Genomic DNA, 20109 nt, shown 5'->3' with positions numbered 1-20109 from the left:
CCTGTGCAGTTGAAACAAATGTATACTCTGCTATGAATATTCTTTAATATATGTTTATTTAGAAGAATATAAATTTTATTTTATTAATGAATTTCCCCACTCAATTTATCACCACAACTTGGTATGTTAGTTTCCTATTGCTGCTATAACAAGTTACTACAAGCTTAGTGGGTTAAAATAACACAAATTTATTCGTACAGTTTGGAAGTCAGAAGTTCAAAACCAGTCTTACTTGGGTTAAAGTCAAGTTTCGGCAGGGCTGGCTCCTTCTGAAGGCTCTGCAGGGGAAACCATTTCCTTGCCTTTTCCATCTTCCGGAGGCTGCCTGTATTTGTTTGTTTGTGTCTCCTTCCTCATATTCAAAGCTCATTACTCCAATCTCTGTGTCCTCACTACGTCTCTTTTCTGACTTTTCTGCCTCCATTTTATAAGTACCCTTGTGATTATATTGGGCCCACCTGCATAATCCAGGGTGCTCTTCCCATCTCAAGATCCTTAACTCAGCCCCATCTTCTTTGTAATGCAAGGTAATATATACACAGGTCCTGGGGATTAAAATGTGGGAGTCTTTAGGGAGACCATTACACAGTTAGATTAGTATTAAATAATTAAGTTAAATGTGAGGAAAGATAAGACAATGAGGAAAGTCTTTCAGTAACAACAAAAAAGAATTATTGCTAAGAGATTCCTTCGAAACTTCCGAGTGTTTCATCTTGTTTTGAGCTAGCAAGCGAGAAGTGTAATAACACCCTATGAAAATAACATATAATTCTAAAGATCTGAATATGTTCTTCAAAAGGAAAACTGTCCACCTAACATATATAGCCATGAAGAAGCAAAATACGACTTCACTTTTACAGGTTGCTGCTTTCGGAACAAGCAAGTAAGCAAGCAAACAAACAAAAAACAGTTTTGTTTTTTAAAAGTATCCAGAATCTAAAAGTAGAAATGAAGCCAACGGCATTAGCAAAAGCACCCAGTCTGCAAAGGGGACGAGGAATCAGCCATGGCAAGTGCAACAGGGCAACAGCGAATAGGCTGAGCTGTCCATTTATTGTTAACATAGAGTCAGCATGAGGCTCTTACAATCTCCACCAAGTGAGGTAATGATACTGAGGCCATCAGTAAGCTGCTAGGGAAAGAATACAAGGGAAGAAGTCAATGGATCCAAGGGTTTGATATATGAGAAACAAGAAACCAACTGTGGCTAGCATTTTTTGTTATTCTGTAACACAGGTAAAATCAAAAATCTGTGATTGCATGCTGCTGGTGGCATCCTGCCTGAAAAAGCAGCTCAGTGTGAGAATTACTAAGTGCCTCTTGCCTGAGAACAAAAGTGAAGCAAGAGATAACCCAGTATTTCAGACAGTATCACTTCCTTAAGGGAGAAAGCACAGGAAAGTAAAGTCAACTGTGACTAAGGATGTTCTGGACACTAAGAAACAAGACGAAATGAGTGAAAACATTTCTAAAATATCTTTTCCTAGATGCATGAGGAGTTAGAATACATGTGAGACTTAGGCCACAGCATCTGCGTGTGTCTGTGATCTCTACACATTTTCCTATCTTTGTGAAAACAGTGTCTAATATCCTCAACAAATAGTGCCAATATTATAATGAATTGTGAGCGCAGTTCATGCCTATTCTTAAAGATATAGATGTTTATTTCTGTGACACTGTTTTTGCAGGAAAACAAAAGCACCTTTTCGATACAAATATAGGTATAACCTTGCCTATGATGTCCATGTAATCTTTAGCAATGACTTTACATCACCTTAAAAGGAAGGGGAGGATTGTAATTAAGAGGGCAAGCTATAGAATCAGATCTAGAATTGAATTCTACCTCTGTTACTTAAAACTTTTTTTTTAAGTTTGCTTATTTTGAGAGAGACAGAGACAGCACAAGTGGGGGAGAGGCAGGGAGAGAGGGAGAGAAAGAGAATCCCAAGCAAGTTCTGCACTGCCAGTGCAGAGCCCCATGAGGGACTTGAACCCATGAGATCATGACCTAAGCCAAATCCAAGAGTGACTGAGCCACCCAGGTGCCCCTGTTACTTAAAACTTTTAAAATCCAGATTCCTCATTTGTAAACTATGGTTAAAGCCACATTGCTTTAAGAACCAAAGGACATGAACATTCTGAAATACTTACATAGTCGTTGGCACGTAGAACACAAAACAAAACAGGGTAGCTGTTAACAGCAACAGTAATGAAGCACAAGAATAAACAAGTAAAGAGACTAAACGTTACCTCATAACTTTTGAATAAGAGTCATATTCCCATTCAAGTACCTAAAACAAAAACAAAGCTGGGATAATTTTTGAACTTTAGTGGAGGGTTTTTAAATATTTTCTAACACAAAGTCTTATTAAATAAAGTGGTTTGAAAAAATCAGCCCAAAATTTTAAGCACATTTTTGCTTTCATTTTTTCATTTACCAGGATTATGTTGATGTAAATTGTCCAAGTGAGCATCTGAAAATGTACTTAATTATCCTGTGTATTTTAAATCTTATTCTATGTATCTTAGAAGGACGGTGTCATAAAATTACATGGCTGGCAAAGACATGAAGGTCATTATTTCCATTTCTTCATTTAACTATGATGGTACAAGGCTCAGAAATATTCAGAATTGTCCTCGTTGCCCAGATAGCAAGGTGGAGAGTCAAAATGGCAATGACAGCCTTCTCACTTCCAGTCCAGGGCTTTCCCCACACGAGGTTGCTCCATACAGAGGACATATACAATGTGCTGAGACTATCCTTATTAATAAATCTTTGTGTGCGCGGAGGGAGTGAGCATTGGGTATTTCTATGGAATGAACTGAAATGCCTTTGAAGATTTGTTGGACACTTAATTGGGGAGCATAAGGTGTAATTCTTATGTCTCTTCCTTCCTTTTCAAAGTCATCGTTGAAGTATCTTTTGTGAAGAATGAATATATTTTTATATAAACACACACATACACATATATGTAAGATATGTATATATAATACACACACACACACACACACACACACACACACACACACATGCAAATGTATCAGTTAGGACCCTGTCTCCACAGTGGCTTGTTTAAAAAAGACTTACACATTAGTTAGAATTGAATTCTGAAAATATTTAGCAAGGGTTTGTATGTTCCCTGAAAACTAAACCCTCTGTCTTTATTGTACTGAGCTCTCTTAGTAAACAGGTATTTATAGAGGACTATACACTTAACTTGTCAATATGATAAATTAGATTGTCTCTTGTTATGTTAGTTCCAATAAAGAAAGTCAACTTAAAGTTAATAACGACATTAAAGGAACTACCAGAAAGTAGAGAAATGTACGTGACAGTTTTCAAAATTGCTGACATTTCACATATTTCTCTAAGTTTTCTTCATCGTGGTATAAACTACAAAAACTAATCGAGTTATGTGGGAAAAGTTAACATTTTGGATACTTTGATATTTATGGTATTCCTAAAAAAGACTGTATGAGATAAATAGTGGCTACACAGCTCTCCCTTTTAGATTTCTTTTCTAAAAAAGAGGGAGAGGAACATTTAAACCATGAACTATTATCAAATCTTCAATTTGATCTTCAAAAATATTTTCAATTTCAAAAAGTAAATTACTAAGTTAGAGAACCTTGAGAGAAGAAGGGACATTTATATTAAGGATCTGGGCGAAGTCTGAGTATTTCTCAGTCTTCGAAGCAAGCGAAGTTAAACCCTTACTTGGAGAATCTATTTCAATCCACGTCTTATTTTTTACCAGTTCTGACTTGGAGCAGGAGAGGGAAATAAATTTTATACGGTTTTTAAAATCACTTTGCAATTTATGAATCTAGCCTACACAATATGGGCAAAATGAAATATATAAAAAAATTCAACTGTATATCTGCATCTACATCTTTATATCTTTGTTTATAGAACCAGATCCATATATCTGTATCTATCGCTCCCCTTTCCCAGCAAGTGTCTACATCTGGTATCCCTATTTCTTCCCGGAAGTGGGGACAAAGTGGAAGACCTAGAATGGGACAAAAGCTGGAGTCACAGGTACCGCAGCTCTAAGATCTCCGGAGTGAACAGGCCCAGAGAGTGTTAGGAGAAACGAGAGCAGCCAGGGGCAAGCGCAAGCCCCTGGGCAGTTTCACTTCCTCAGGGCGCCCTCGCAAGGCCTCGTGGTGACCCTGTGGCCTGAGCCCACGGGCTGCGTTTCCGGGCCCTGCGGCCAGACCCGCCCGCGGCGGGCTGACGAAGGGGGGCGTCTAGAGACGATCTCGCCGAGAATCTCGGGCTGCAGAGTCCTGGCCGCAGGCTGCCTGGCTTCAGCCGCCGCGATGCTGCCTGCAGCGTCGGGCCGGGCGGGCGGGAGCCGGGAGCGGGCCCCCGGCAGCCCAGCGCCCCCAGGTGGGTGTTCGCGCGTGCGGGCGGCGGGAGGGCGAGGCCGGCCGCGCGGCTCCAGGGCTCGGCGGAGACTGCGCGCGCACCCTTCGGCGATCGTTGCGCTCGGGCTGCTGACGCCCGCGCGCGTCGGGAACCGGGGCACCGGAGCTGCCCCTTTCTTCCCGCCGCGTCTGCCGCTCGGCTGGCGACCGGGCTCCAACTGTAATGGGGGTGGGGAGGGGAGTGTGGTCTCTGGAGGGCGGGGGGGGTCTGTCCGGGATGAAGTGGGAGCGCCTCTCATTCGTCCCGTCAAAGTCCGCAACTTGGGAGTGCCTGGAACTTTCCAGAGCGCGCGGGACAGGGCCCTCTAGTTTCTCCAGGCACCTTGGAATGGGTTTTAAAGTTAAGCGCGTGTTTTAAAGTTCTGCGTCATCCTAAAAACTGTGTCAACATGGTTTTTGTTTGTTTGGTTGGTTTTTTTTGCAAAACCGCTTGTCCGGTTTACCTGCCCAGCCTTTCAGAATCCAACCCGGTAAATTTCTGGGATGGACTGGGATCCGTTTAGCGGACGGGTCACTCTGGGTAGAGACCCCTCACTCCGCAGATTTTGCTACCTTGGTCAAAGGAGAAGCAGTCAATGTGGTTGAATACATAAATGGATGTTAAGGCAGTTGTACTCAGTTTTTTTTTGAGTGTTTTAAATGGATTTGTGAACTAATGGTTATAAAGTGTCCAGTTTTGAAATAAAAAAAAAAAAGAAAGCCTTCACTTGGGTATTAAGATTACTGGAGTTGTTCACAGTGAGAAATGCAACAAGCAAATCGGAAAATACTAATTAGCCGAATAGAATTCTTCATAGCTTCCTAGCATTTTTAAAGGTCATGCTGCTTCTCTTGGATAGTGTGCATGTTTGACAAATACATTTTAAAAGACTGCGTTTCTTAAAATGGGAAGCATGTTTGTGACGATTTAAATGAGAAGAAAAAAATTAGAGCCCACGATATCTTGATGTGCCAACATTTATGATTTCAGCTTAACAATTTAGTTAAATAGAATGGGCTACGGTTTGTTCAAACTTCATGATTGAACGGTTTAGCCAGAAAATGACTTTTATTCCCCTCGATAGTCAGGTAATACTTTGAGGGACTTGCTATTGTGAATAATGCTAGAGTGATGCGACCCAGTATTTAGTTCTGATTATTCCTGTGCCTCCTGTGTGATTTCCCCCATCTCCTTTGCTCCTTCCCAATGTGGTGTTTATCACTTGCTTCATTTACCTCCTTTGGCCAAGGTAATTACATTTTTTTCTTACAAGGAGCTGACTTTTGGTATTAACCCATGCCTATTGCTAGGCATGAGTTGTCTTCCATGAGTAGTTCTGATTAATTCTTCTCATATATGGAGAGCTTTTTTGTGTGTCCTTTCTGTCTGCTTTGGACAAATGTTACCACAGCATGGTAGATTTTAGCTTAATGTGGCACGTTGTGGTGAAATTAGTTCACTGCTTCATTTTAGAGAAGAGAAAGCTGAGACCCAAGTAGTGATTTTCCCATGGTCACATAACTAATTATTTTTGAAGATCATCTATTCATCACTTCGCCAACAACCTTTTATCCCCCTACAAAAGTTGTGTAGTTATATGAGTATAAAATGGTAAACACTGTGAGTATCCAACTTGTCTTTTAATGGAAGCAGGAAGGATATGATACCCAGTACTAAAACAATGTAAAAATATGCATAGTGGATGAAAATTCCATTTAGAAATGTATTTTTCTTGTTTATGTTTAACTAGATACTGGCCACCAATGTCCAAATGAGAAATTCTTTCTTTGCTTTATAACAAACCTAGTGATTTTAGAAACAAATTCAACTACTACCTTCAATAAGGACTGTTTATTTATTAAAGCACAGACTGTTCCCCACCCCGTAGTTTTTGTGTATTTTTTGTTAATATTATTTGATGCCTTTTATGAAGGGAGTTAAATAAATAATTAGCTTAAAAACAAATCATGTGGGGCGCCTCTGTCAGTAAAGTGTCAGACTTCGGCTCGGGTCAAGATCTCAAGGCTCCTGGGTTTGAGCCCCATTGGGCTCTGTGCTGACAGCCCGGAGCCTGGAGTGTGCTTTGGATTCTGTGTCTCCCTGGGTCGCCTCCCCTCCCCTGTGCACTTGTGCTCTCTCTCTCTTCCCCCCCCCCAAAAATAAACAGTAAAAAATTTTTAAAAAACCCAGAAGGCATCTACCGTGATTCACCATGTGCTCGATGCTTATGTATAACTTGTGAGAGACACGGTTTGTCTGGGTCTCTCTCTCTGTCATGAAGTTCTTGAAGATTTGAAGCTTTTTATTCTGTCTTCAGCCTTCTAACATAGCAAATAACCTTGATTTCTCCTTCCAAGAAAATACCTTGGTTCTTGTTCTGGCAACTGGTGAAACTTGCCTTCTTCAGACCAGCTGGAAATGTTCAGATAAAGTTGCTTTTGCTGAGATTTTAACAGAGAGGTAGCTCTCTTAGGGCGTTTTCATTTTAACGGGAATAATTCTGTACTATCTAATGCTTAGGGTTCCAGACTTAAACAGCAGTGTATGTGGTGTGTACTTGGAGAATCAGGGGGAACTTTTTCACCACATCTATCTGAACACATTGTAGGTGATCATGCCCTACTTTTGAAGGCCTGTGGACTCAGATTGCCTCACATCAGTCCAGCTTTATTGATTATTTGCTGTTCAATCTTAGACATATAACTAAATCTGTTATTACCTCAGTTTATCCATTTAAAAAGCAAAAGTGGAGACAATAATAATCCTTATTCAAAAGAGTCTTTTTGAGGATTGGAAGAGGAAATACATGTGAAGTGATTTTCAGGGTGCCAGAGCAAATAGTAATTGCTTAGTACATGTTAGCTATTATTTTAATTCTTAGGTCATTGGTCAATAGTGTAATATTTACATATAAAAGATAGAGTTTTTTTGGAGAAAACAAACTCTCTGTTTATGGAGAAAATAAAATAAAATTGGGGGAAAACTTGAATGAAACCATCAAGTTCCCACATGAAACAAATTAGGGCATATGGCTTCCTGTAGAAAGATAGTGCTATATCCTTGGGGAAATATTGTGGGTAATAGTTGTGAGAGGAGAAAAAAAAACCCACAGTGAGAAGAACTAAGGATAGAATGATTAAAAGGGCATTAAACTAGGGCATTTACAGGAAAGAATAAAATGGGAATGATTAAGACAAATTGAGAGCCTGTTTTATTTACCCATATCACAGTACCAGTTATGATCTAGTTAAAAAATATAAATATATGTGGAAAAGTAAGCATCAAACTGAAAATTATGGGATCATTCATTGAATTATAAGAAGATGGAGAATCTACCCAATATTTACTGCTTGGTTAAAAAAAATCCAATGTAAAGAATATCATTCCTGCCAAATATAAGTCACACGTTTTAAGAATTTAAATAGCTGTTACCTGATTACCTAAGTTACAGTTGCTATTTTATTACTTTATATATTATGTAATATCATACAGTAATTTTAGAGACAGCTATGAAATAAGAATAGGAAGGGCAAACATTCCAGAAGTTATTATTTAAAAATAAGCTGTTATATGGCCTTGTAATTCTTTCCTATTCTAAATATAAAGAATAGTATCCAAGTTTCACTGCAGACATTGAAATAGTCCAGGTGGTAAAAATACCAAATATTATATGGAATTATACCCCCTTTGTATTTATTTTTCACTCAGATAAAAAGAATGATTTTTTTTAGACATTTACCACTGAATAGAAATGTCTTTGTTGTTTTCAAGTGCTCCTCACTGAAGTAATCCAGAAAGACCACTTCCCTTTATAATCCTAAGAAGTGATTTATCAATGCCTTACGTATGGTCTTTTACAAGATTTCCTTTGTAGCCAATTAATTAAAATAAGTTATGTTTTATCATACTCTGTCATCTTTTCCTTTCTTTTAAGCTCTTCTGCTTTTCTGTATTAGTAATCCCCATGCTTCATTTTTTATGTGTTCTGCTTTATAAAGAAGACATACTAAAAAAGTACAAGAATAGTTTCTGACTTGGAATTTCACTTGCCATGTGCCTCATTTGGGGTTATGATCCATGCTGAAGACTAAGCATCATCCTTTGATTAGGATCAATATTTTCACTCATTTTTTTTGTTCTAATATAGCCATAGAAAGGATCATGCCTAACTGTCAGAAAAATAACATAGTGTCAAGACCACTTGAGGTTTTGGCCTTCTTTTAATAGCTGTCACTAATTGTGTTACTACTTTGAATTCATATGATATGGATATCACATTACCTTGATAGGTGAGAGCATCAAATTAGCACCTACTTTGAGCAAGAAGTTATATGGTTCAGTATAATTATAGGAAAATATTTAATAATTCATTGTGTTATTTCATTTCCTACAAGAACTTGTCTAAACTATTAAAGTTGTAACTTCCAAGTCATCATATCTTTTTAGGAAGAGTTTAGAGAGCAGAGAGATACATCAAAGATGTGGGAAAGAAACATACCACATCAAAGTGGTATGATTCTGTAAAATCATGTCACTAGAATGACAACTTGTAGAGTATTTCTTGTGACTGTGCAAAATCCCTAAGGTTTACACATTTTCCTCATTGGTTGATCACATTTTATTTAGATTTAAATAGACTGATTAAAAGTTTCAGGAGACAACTGCATTTTTAGTACAATTAGTGAACTACTGCATCACTAATGAGAAAGTCAGTGAGATAAAATTGAGGCAAAATTCTACCTTTATTTCAGTTAATGAGATAATTTCCTTAATTCTCTCATCACTTGTCAATAAAAGTTTAAAACTTTCACTACTCCAGGCACTTATCTATAGACTGAGAACTATCCTTTATCATGTCCTATCCATCCGTGGTCGTGTTAAATGGGTAAAACCGTGGGTCATTCAGATTCCTGGAAATAGTCCCTTGGGTCAAGTATAGGCATTTAAGAGGCAGCTTGCTGCCTTTGCTTACTGGCCAGTGATGTGTGTTGTCTGCTTTTACAGATTTGTTGGACTCAACAAAGCCTTTCTTTCCTTTCAAACAAGAGATAATAAGACTGTTGTCAGTGGAAGGGGGAAGGATAATGTTTAATGACACACAATAGAGGATGACAGCCAGTTGACTCTTGTCCGCGATGGATCATTAGCAAGATGAATGGAGAGAATTAAGGAGGACTGAAAGAGGGAGTAGTCTTAGTTTCCGACTTTCCGTTTCCAGGCCACCTGCACTTGTTTTTCTGATCTGGTCTCCATAAGATGACTGTGGTATCTTTACACTCATATTCTTTTTAGGTAAGGTCGTTTGAATGAGTTTCTCTTTTTTTGGAGGAAAAAAAATACATTTGGGGCTAGAATACCTGTATTTCTCAAATACTGTCTCTTCTGTTTCCATTAGCTTCTTCCCTTTTAGAGAGTTGCTGTTAAGATGATGTCTATTCTGCATCTTTCATCGCAAGTTAAACAATCTGTGAATTAGGTCTTTTATGCACTGAGAATAGGATGCCTTCTAAGTCTAGTGGTTCTCCTGATAAGAATATTTGGAGTTATCTCACTTGATTACTGAAATTGAAGAAAATCCATGCAGTTATTTTTGTCTCTAAACTTAAAGTCCCTAGAGTTGGTGAGGAAATAATTCACTCAAAGGTTAACATTCTAAGAGTTAAGCACTATTAAGAAGTTTAGAATTTTGAATTATATAGTTATAAAATTGTATTAATCATAAAATTACAATAGTGTTTTTTAATAGTTTTAATAGGATGTTTTTACTTCCTTAAAAATTGATAGCATATTACTTCTAGCAGATTTTAAAAATGTATTTAAATCAAGGCCTACAGAGAGAATGCTTATGACATTTAATCTTGGTCAAGGAGAAAGAGGAGGTATAAAAGTAACATAATTTACTAGCTAGTATCGCAGTCCCTCTGGGGGATTAAGTTTTTCAAACTTAAAGCCAGCTGAGAAATCAGCATTTATTAAATGAACCATACTCTTCCCAGTAAACTGAAATACAGTTGATGCTTAAGCAACAGGAATTTGAACTGTAAGGGTCCACTTGTACATGTTGTTTTTTAATAAATACAGTGTAATACTGTAAGTATATTTTCTCTTCTGCATGATTTTGTTGATATTTTCTTGTCTCTAGCTTATTTTATTGTAAGAATATAGTATATAATACATATAACATAAAATCTGTGTTAATAGACTGTTTATGCTATTGAAAAGGCCTCCAGTCAATAGTAGGCTATTGGTAGTTAAGTTTTGGGGGAATCACAAGTTATAGGAGGATTTTTGACTGATAAGGGGTTGATGCCTCTAACCCCCACATTGTTCAAGTGTCATCTATTCCATTTTTGCCATACCACAAAGTCTCATGTATCCTGGAATCTGCATTCTGAATTGTCTATTCTGTTCACTCATGTATTTGTTTATTTCCAAGCCAATATCTGCTAAGGAAAGCTCTCCTGAGGGATCTTCTTTATTTGATTTTATTTTTAAATTTTTTTTAATGTTTAATTTTGAAAGAAAGAGAGAGAGAGAGAGAGAGACAGAGCATGAGTGGGGGAGGGGCAGAGAGAGAGGGAGACACAGAATCCGAAGCAGGCTCCAGGCTCTGAGCTGTCAGCACAGAGCCCAACACGAGGCTCAAACTCATGAACTGTGACATCATGACCTGAGCCAAAGTTGGACATTTAACCTACTGAGCCACCCAGGTGCCCCCTGAGGGATCTTCTTTTCCATAATTTTCTTATTTAAGAAATCCCATAAATTTCTTATTCATTATTAATTTTTCATTACTTACGTTAAGAGATTATTTTATCTACTTCTCCCCCTTCCATGAAACAATTGGAATATTGTGTAACACTTGATTTGGAGACATTTAATGAAAGCAATCTAGCCATTTTAGGCAGAAAGAACTTTGATATAGGAAATTAGCTTTTACATATTTGGTGTAAAGGATTTGGGAGCGATCTCTAGTCTGGACCACCAGGAATAATTTTCCTAACTAGGCTATGGGAACCAGTTTTCATAAGTGGCCAGGGGCATCTGCTATTTTATAACCATCAGGAAGCTGGGGAATCAGGAAGAACGAGCTGTTGGCACCTGAAAGAGACTGGTGCCAGGACCCCAAGAATTTCTGGCTCATGAGCCATCTCCTATTTGCTGGATCTGCACCAATAAAAATAGATGCCTTTCACTGCATTGGAATTGTATTATATTTATATACTTATTTGGGGAGACTCAACTTTAAATGCTATTAAATCTTCTATTGGATTAATTTGAGTAGAAAATTCTGTGTATAAAAGGTCCTAGGTTTCAGAAGAAATATATAGTAACTTGGTTTATTTAAACCACATGACGAAGTTGGAAACTTTCCACTCACTCATGTTATAACCACATGAAAGTTGAACTTTCCTGTTGTGGTTCTATGAGTAAATGCAACAAGAGTTTGCTTTCTATATTTAAAATGTCTTTCCAGGTAAATGAATTTTCTCACAAAATTTATTCTTTGAATCGTTAATTGTGACCTTTGCATTAATATTATAGGAAGGAAAATATCTAATGTTTTATTAGTTTTAAACAGTATAAGATGTTACAATGAAAAAAAAGCATGCACAGCCTTTTTAAAGGGATTTTGTTAATGTTTTATTTATTTTTGACAGAGAGACAAGAGTGTGAACGGCAGAGGGGCAGTGAGAAAGGGAAACACAGAATCCAAAGCAGGCTCCAGGCTCTGAGCTGTCAGTACAGAGCCAGACTGGGGGCTTGAACTCACGAACACGAGATCATGACCTGAGCTGAAGTGGGAAGCTTAACTGACTGAGCCACCCAGGTGCCCCTTAAAAGAAATTTAAGATAGATCTTTGGATATACATATAGAATTGCAGTTTAAAATATATCAAGATTTTTATTGTATTATAGAGCAGTCACCTATTCTCCTAATCTCTCACCTGTTTTCCTATACATTTTTCCAATTTAACACCGTAAATATATTTTAAAGATAACTAAATATGTCTGTGTTTGTGGATTGATTCTCTATATCAATATCTGTAACTATTCATATCAACTCAAATATGGAAACTGTCACTTATTGTGTGATTTTAAACAAATTACTCATCTAAAATCCAATTTCTTGGGGAACCTGAGTGGCTGGCTCAGTCAGTTAAGCTGTGGACTCTTGATTTCAGCTTATGTCATGATCTTATGGTTTGTGAGATCGAGCCCCACTTAGAGCTCCACGCTGAGAGTGCACAGAGCTTGCTTCTGATTCTCTCTCCCTCTCTGCCTGCTCCTCCCCCACTCGTGCTTACTCTCTCTCCAAATAAATAACTTAAAAAAATTCTAAAATCCAATTTATTTATATCTGAGATAAGAAACATATCTATTTTTGATATAATTGAATGTAATTCTGTATGTAAAATGCCTGGAGCATTTATAGCAGGCGCTTAGCAAACGGCAGATATTAATACCTTCAGTATTCAAATTTCACTTTTATTAGATGGAATGTGTTTACATGATTCCTTGTCTGTATTTCTGGTGTCACATCTGAATCTCAAGATTGAGAGCTTCATGTAAATGTCCTTTTTTGTTCTCCTGTTTAACCTTTCTAATTGTTCTATTAAACACAATAATATCTCAAACATGTTTCTCTGGTTATTCTCTACAGATTGAACTGGATGAAACCTATGGTCTGCCAGGAAAACAAATTATGTGATTTTATATGTGAAATTGTGTTTTGTCTTCAGGGAAACTAGTTAATGGGTAAAGAACAGTTTTCTCCCATTTTGAGAATTCAGTTTTTAAAATAATTAATGTTTATTTATTTTTGAGAGTGAGAGAAAGAGAGAGACAAAGCGCAAGCAAGGGAGGGGCAGAGAGAGAGGGAGACACAGAATTTGAAGCAGGCTCTAGGCTCTGAGCTGTCAACACAGAGCCCGATGTGGAGCTCGAACTCACGAACCACGAGATCATGACCTGAGCCAAAGTTGGGCGCTTAACCAACTGATCCACCCAGGTGCCCCAAGAATTTTACATCATATTCTTTTAAAATAAAAATATGATTAATTTTCATTTCTTTATTCTTGAAGATTTAGCCTACAACTATAAAGTATATTATCATACATCCTCTCTGCCCCTCCCTGCAAAGAAGAAAACCAACACACACACAAAAACTGGATAATAGCGGATTCAAAGTCTCTTAGCTTTTGGGATGAAGGCATTTCTAATACCATACAAGTAAAAATAATAGTTGATTTAGTTATATAGGTAAAGATTTAGTGATATCTTCAGAATTGCTTGAATTATGTCTAAGCAGTTTACTCCTAATAGAGTATAAATCTATATAATGTCTCACTTAGATCTTTCAGGGTCCGAAGAATAATAGGAAGGTTCTCCTAAGCAAATTTCTGGTTGAGAGTAACCTATGGGTAATTAGAAAGCACGTGTAATTATAGAAAGAAAGGGACAGCTTTTCTATTTCATTTGTGAGGACCAGTCTGCTGTGAAGTTAGCTATTAACACATATTTCATTCCTGCTTCTGCTTAGGAGAATATAGAAGATTCATTAAAAAGTATGCTCATGTTTCATTTTATTACGTTAAAATATTTTATTGCTTTATGACTCCTTAGAACAATTTTCTCAACTGGCACATATAAAAGCCTAGGCTCCTCATTCTTTAGGTAATTCTGTTACAAGACCTCTCTGTACTCATGATGAAAAGAGGAAAGAACATTTGGTAATACTTGCAGCATAGTAGGTGCTCTGTGATTGATAATTGTCATGCCTGTTGCTAGGTGAAAATGGTGGGCCACGTGGGAGATTATGAAGGGTGGTTCATAATTTCTCTTACCTGATGGCCAATACCTGGAAAACCTGAGCTCATGCTTCCAGGGCTTTCTTTTTTTAGTACTGTGCTGTTCAGTCTGTATTGTGTACCATATGTGTTCCTTGGAGAAAGTGTTCTGTGAAATAACTTTTGAATGTGCATACTGGGACATTCCATACTGGTCTGATAAATTTCTGCAACTATGTATCTTCAGTTTTCTCTAATCCAATATTTCACGAACATATTTAACCATGGAATGCATTGTCATCTGAACACTGGTAGAGAAAGAGGGTTTTTTGCACCACGTTTTCATCCCTGTTAAATGGCAAGTAGTTCTTGAGAGGATGGTTCTTTCAAGCCCGAGATCGGCAACACTGCTTTTTGTGCAATTTCCTCAGCTCTTGGGCCTGGCCATCTTTTGAATGAGAGGGAGGTGGGCGTATAATAAGAATAGAAACAGAGGAGGGTATACAGTAGGGAAAATGGCATTGACAGGTTGAGTAAGACACACACAATATGCCTATTTCTTTAATTCCCTTATGATTAATTCTAACTATTGAAATGAGAGCTTTGATTGTGAGATGTGTTAGAGAAAATAGGAATAAAATCAGAAGGGGATTATCTGTTGGGGAAAGTAAAGTAGGAATGAAATGAAACTGGGAACATGTGTAAGGCATTCTAAATATAAGAATATTTTGGACTGTGTGTGTTCACGCAGTTGGTATTTCAATAGCATGTATGCATCTCAACTGATTTTGCAGGTATTTTCATTTGTCAGACTATGTAAACCTGCCACTGTGTGAATAATCATGTAAGCTATGTAAGTGACCTCACATTGTTCAAAAATTGGCATATTACTCATCAGAATATTCCAAAAATAATATCAATTTGACTACTTGGACGTAACCAGATTGTTTCCATGTTAGAAATGTGTGTCAATGAAACACACGTTTGAAGCAAGCATATAGGTTATTAGAAGTCACCCAAATAAATTATTGCTGAAATATTTTCCTAATGGGAAAAACAGTAACTGATACAAATGCAAATAATTTAAACTGACAATTTTAGTCTTGGAGACTGGCTAACAGTTCAGGTAAGCAACACTGCTATGACAGTGTCTTTTATTATTCTGATAGATCAGATGCTCTTGAAAGGAAGGCGTAGCCTCTGGCATCCATTCAGCAGAGGTAAGCGCATTAAGAGATGTTTGCTGATTAGCTAGTAGCACAGCAGTGACAGTAAAGTAGCCAGTTAAATTTATGAAAAAAGGATAAATGAAGTCGTTGCCATTTCTGAATGCCCTATTGCTGGGGTGTAAATCTAGCCTCAGATAATAACAACCCTGGCTTTGGCTTTCTTTTTCAAATTGGTTTGCAGAAGAGCTTTCTTTGATTATGACAAAAAGTATGAAAAATTCACAAAACCTGTCACACAAAGATAATTTAGGGCATTTTCCAATATTAAATTAACTTTTAATCTGATAACAAGTAGTTTAGTTATTTTTACTAAAATGTCTATAACCTTTTAATATAACTTAGCGTATTAAAAAATCTTCTGGGGCAAATAGAAAAACTATGATTAGGGTAGAAAAGTAAATGAAATTTAATACCCTCCATTTGTATCTGGAAGATGAAATAATTTTATTATTCTTTTTCTAGAATAATACATACACGTAATTGAAAATATGTAGAGTGACTAAAAAATAGGAAAAAACACAGTGTATATACTTCTACTTTTTATTTTTCTATGTTTACTTTTAACAGTTTTACTTGTTCAGCTTTCTAGTGTTAATATATTTACTATTTGTGTATGCACTTTAAAGTTACATTTGCTTGGCTATTTGGTGACCTGTCATTTATAAATATTTCAATTTTGCTCTCTCTTCATATAAATTATTGCACAATGTTTAAAAACAAAAGGAGAATCCACAGTGATTTTTTTGGATAAAGAATAGATCATTATCCATACAAGACTATTATTAATCTAAAGAAAGACTAAACAGTTTTTAATAATATAGGAAATATTTTTCCATTGCACTGGATTTGAAGCCAAAGAAGCACATGATCACCTAATGGCTCTGTCACTAATGAACGCTGTGATCGCTGTGATGCCCAGGAGACATTATGTATATTGGTGATCATATTAAATATTTATGAGAATGATTGGCTCATAATAATAGTTCAATTAGTATCTATTATTTTAAGAGAATAACACTGCAGAAATTAAAATTGCTTTCTCTTGGGGCACCTGGGTGGCTCAGTCAGTTAAGTGTTCAACTTAGGCTCAGGTCATGATCTCACAGTTCATGAGTTCGAGCCCCGTGCCGGGCTCTGTGCTGACAGCTCAGAACCTGGAGCCTGCTTTGGATTCTGTGTCTCCCACTCTCTCTCACACTCTTGCTCTCTCTCTCTCTCTCCCAAAAATAAATAAACATTAACAAAATTAAAATTGCTTTCTCTGGGCATTTAGGATTGAGGATATTCGTCAAGAAAGAGTGGACTAATGCCTTCATTATCTTATGCCAGATTAATTATCCTTCATCATTCACTCTTCAAACATGTATTTCTGATCTGTGCTAGGCTCAGGAAATACATAAAAAGGTAGCTCCAGCCTTCAGGGACTGTATTTAAGTGAAATAGGTATGGAAAAGCTGAATGGCACTATTTCTTTTTATCTTCACTCTAAGTCAACATCAGATGACTCAGAAACCTTCAGCCTTCTGAGATCTCAATAATTTAATCATGAGAACTAGTTAGCAGGGTGAACTACAGCTAAGAGTGTTTACTGTGGCTATTGGGGGTGATTCCTGATGCGTAACTTCTGTTCCAGAAAGTCACTACTCATTTCAGAATGCAGTCATGAGTACAGTCCCTTGGGACAGAGTTTTGCAAATTTCAGTCATTCTCACAAAACCTTCCTCAAATTTTTGGCTACAGTACTCTCTTGTTTAAGAAAAAAAAAATTCTTTAAACTAACTTTTTTTTTTCAGCTTACATATGTTTTAAAGGAACATTTATATCAGTACCATAAATGAAAAAATCATTACCCTTTGCCATAAAGAGAAGGTGAGCATACAAATAAACAGACTGAAAGTAAAGTAGTCTTGAAACAATTTTAAGTAAGGGCAGGCTCTGGACACACAGGTCAACCTCTATTTGATAGTATTGGAGTTCATGAAGTTACAAGAGCTCCAATCTGAGACACTGTCCTTGACCGAGTCAGGATTAAAGAAGTATTCTAAAGGGAAGGACTTCCTCACTCCATGATTCCCTGCTACTCTGTCTCTGGGAATTGGGATCCCACCCACTGGCAAATGCTGTCCTCCAAAGACCAATTTCAACTTAAAAAAAGTGTTGAAGTTTTAATCAGCACTTAAGGTGTCAGGAATGACGATAAATCCCCTATATAGTTTATCTCATTTAATTCTCACAATAACTGATTTTGTAGGTGCTATTATCTGTATGTTTCATGGGGGAAATCTAAGCTCAGAGAGGTTAATTATTTGCTTGAAGCTGGCTGAATTTGGATTCCAAGACAGCCTGACTCCAAAGCCTGGCTTACTAGCCACTCTATAACTCTCTGAAATGAACTCATTTTATTCTCACACAACTGCATGTGTACACCCATTTTAGAAAAGCATCCTCCCATGTGGACATTTCCATTTTTATAGTCAGTGAAGTAAGCATGTATATAGAAAGCCATTTTAGTAGAAAATAAGCAACTAATGTTACCATTAGTAGGTCAACATGGAAACAATTTTTGCAAGGGATAAAATAGACACAACTGTTTCTAACTAACAGTTGTAAACATTTAGAAAGTTTTGCTGCTCTCAAGGTCCTTGGAGGTGAGTGAAATAATAGGAAGTAAAATATCTACAACATAATGCTAGAAAAACAGTCTTTAATGAAGGCCATTAGGATATTTAAAATCATCAAGGCTATAATACAGATGTGATTAAAATATATTGAAAATGCCTGCCATAAAGAGCACTCTAAAGATGCAAGGCTAATAATTTGCATCTGCCTAATGCTTTGCATCCTCAAAGGAATTTTCAACCCCCTCCTAATTGACTCTTAGAAAATTCTTCTAATGTATCATTTACTTTGACTCAAGGAGAAATCTAAACAATGATCATTTAAACTATTTAATCAGTGTTATCCTGCAAATATTCTGTGAGGAGAGGCAGAAGGTATACTTGTACATATATCTGTTTTACTTCAGAAGATTTTCAGAAAGGAAGAAAAGAACTAGAGCTGAAAGTAGTATTCTGTTGTTTGGTAGATGGAATAAAGCCTCCCCAAAGGTGTCTACATCCTAATCCCTGGAGCTCTGAATATGCTAAGTTACATGGAAAACAGAAATTAAGGTTGTAGATGGAAATAAGATTGTTAACAGTTTACTTTGAGATGGGGAGATTATCATGGATTATCCAGGGAGCCCAGTGTAATCCCAAAGACCCTTACAAGTGAAAGAGAGAGGTTGTGTGTGTGTGTGTGTGTGGGGGGGGGTGTATCAGACATGTGACAACATGAGAAGGACTCAGCCCAATTTTGCTGGCTTGAACATGGAGGAATGGGGCCATTAACCAGGAACTGTGGATGGCTTCTCGAGACTGGAAAATGCTAGTAAGTGGATTCTTTCTTAAGGCCTTCAGAGGAACAAAGTCCTTCCGATGTCTTGATTTTGGCCTCATGAGACCAGTTTCAGACTTGTAACCTTTTCTACTGTCAGATAATTAATTTGTGTTGCTTTATGCCACCAAGTTTGTGGTAATTTTATACAGCAGCAACAGGAAATGAATGCAGATTTTTAAACACATGTGGACACCACAAGGACAAAGAGTAGCATGAATACCACAGTTAGGGCTGTATCCATCAGACATTCATTCATACACCATCAGTCTAGATAAAACCCTGGATATAACCATGAGGAAGTAAGCTTTTATAACGTCTAAAGAGCATATCAATATTACCCTTAGGTTGTCATCCTTGGCAAGATTTATACTTATTCATTGTTGAAACATCTCTCTGGAATTCACTGTTGTTTCTACAGTGAAATACAAAAGAAAGTCCCGTTATCTTTTGTTCACATTTGGTGTTTTTACCAGTTTAATAATCCTTATTATTAATGCTACTGGCTGCTGCTACTATTACAATTCTTACTAGGACACAGATGTGAGCTTCAGCAAGGTATTTACTTTCTCAGTGCCTCAGGCACCATAAGTGCAAAATGGGATAAGAAGAGCACTTGTTCATGGGGTGGTTATGAGGTTAAAAGAAGTTAATTCTCATGAAACACCAGAACAGCCATTGGCACATTTTAGGTACTAGCTACATTTAGGTAGCCTTTGTTAGAATGACCATCATCTGGGGCGCCTGGGTGGCACAGTCGGTTAAGCATCCGACTTCAGCCAGGTCACGATCTCGCGGTCCGTGAGTTCGAGCCCCGCGTCGGGCTCTGGGCTGATGGCTCGGAGCCTGGAGCCTGTTTCCGATTCTGTGTCTCCCTCTCTCTCTGCCCCTCCCCCGTTCATGCTCTGTCTCTCTCTGTCCCAAAAATGAATAAACCTTGGAAAAAAATTAAAAAAAAAAAGAAAAAAAAAGAGAATGACCATCATCATTGTCATACTCACCGCTACACTTATCAATGACTGCTGAATGCCAGGATGTAGTCTGACATACAGGCTTCAGATTTTGTCTCTCGGAATTAGGGATCAGTATCTTGATTTTTTTCAGGTTAAGAAACTGAAACAGCTTAACCATGCTGAGGAGTGAAAACTGTTGTGAAATATTTGGCTAAACTTCTTCTGGGCTTTGTGCAAGATGCCATACATATCTGCCTCCATTACATCTGTCCCGACCCCTCAAAGGG

General features: G+C 37.4%; 1 protein-coding gene across 1 annotated transcript in view; it reads left to right on the top strand.

The window, feature by feature from the left end:
- The first annotated feature begins 3841 nt into the window (after nucleotides 1–3841).
- Nucleotides 3842–20109, top strand: part of BANK1 (B cell scaffold protein with ankyrin repeats 1) — a 311535-nt gene continuing 295267 nt past the window's right edge. The window contains exons 1-2 of the mRNA XM_045056738.1: nucleotides 3842–3845; nucleotides 4076–4396. Of these exons, the coding sequence (XP_044912673.1) occupies nucleotides 3842–3845; nucleotides 4076–4396 (325 nt within the window). The remainder of the gene's footprint in view (nucleotides 3846–4075; nucleotides 4397–20109) is intronic.

The sequence above is a fragment of the Felis catus genome, chromosome B1, assembly GCF_018350175.1.
Source record: "Felis catus isolate Fca126 chromosome B1, F.catus_Fca126_mat1.0, whole genome shotgun sequence".
NCBI classification, from domain to species: Eukaryota; Metazoa; Chordata; class Mammalia; order Carnivora; family Felidae; genus Felis; species Felis catus.
This window is presented reverse-complemented; position numbering and strand designations above follow the sequence as displayed.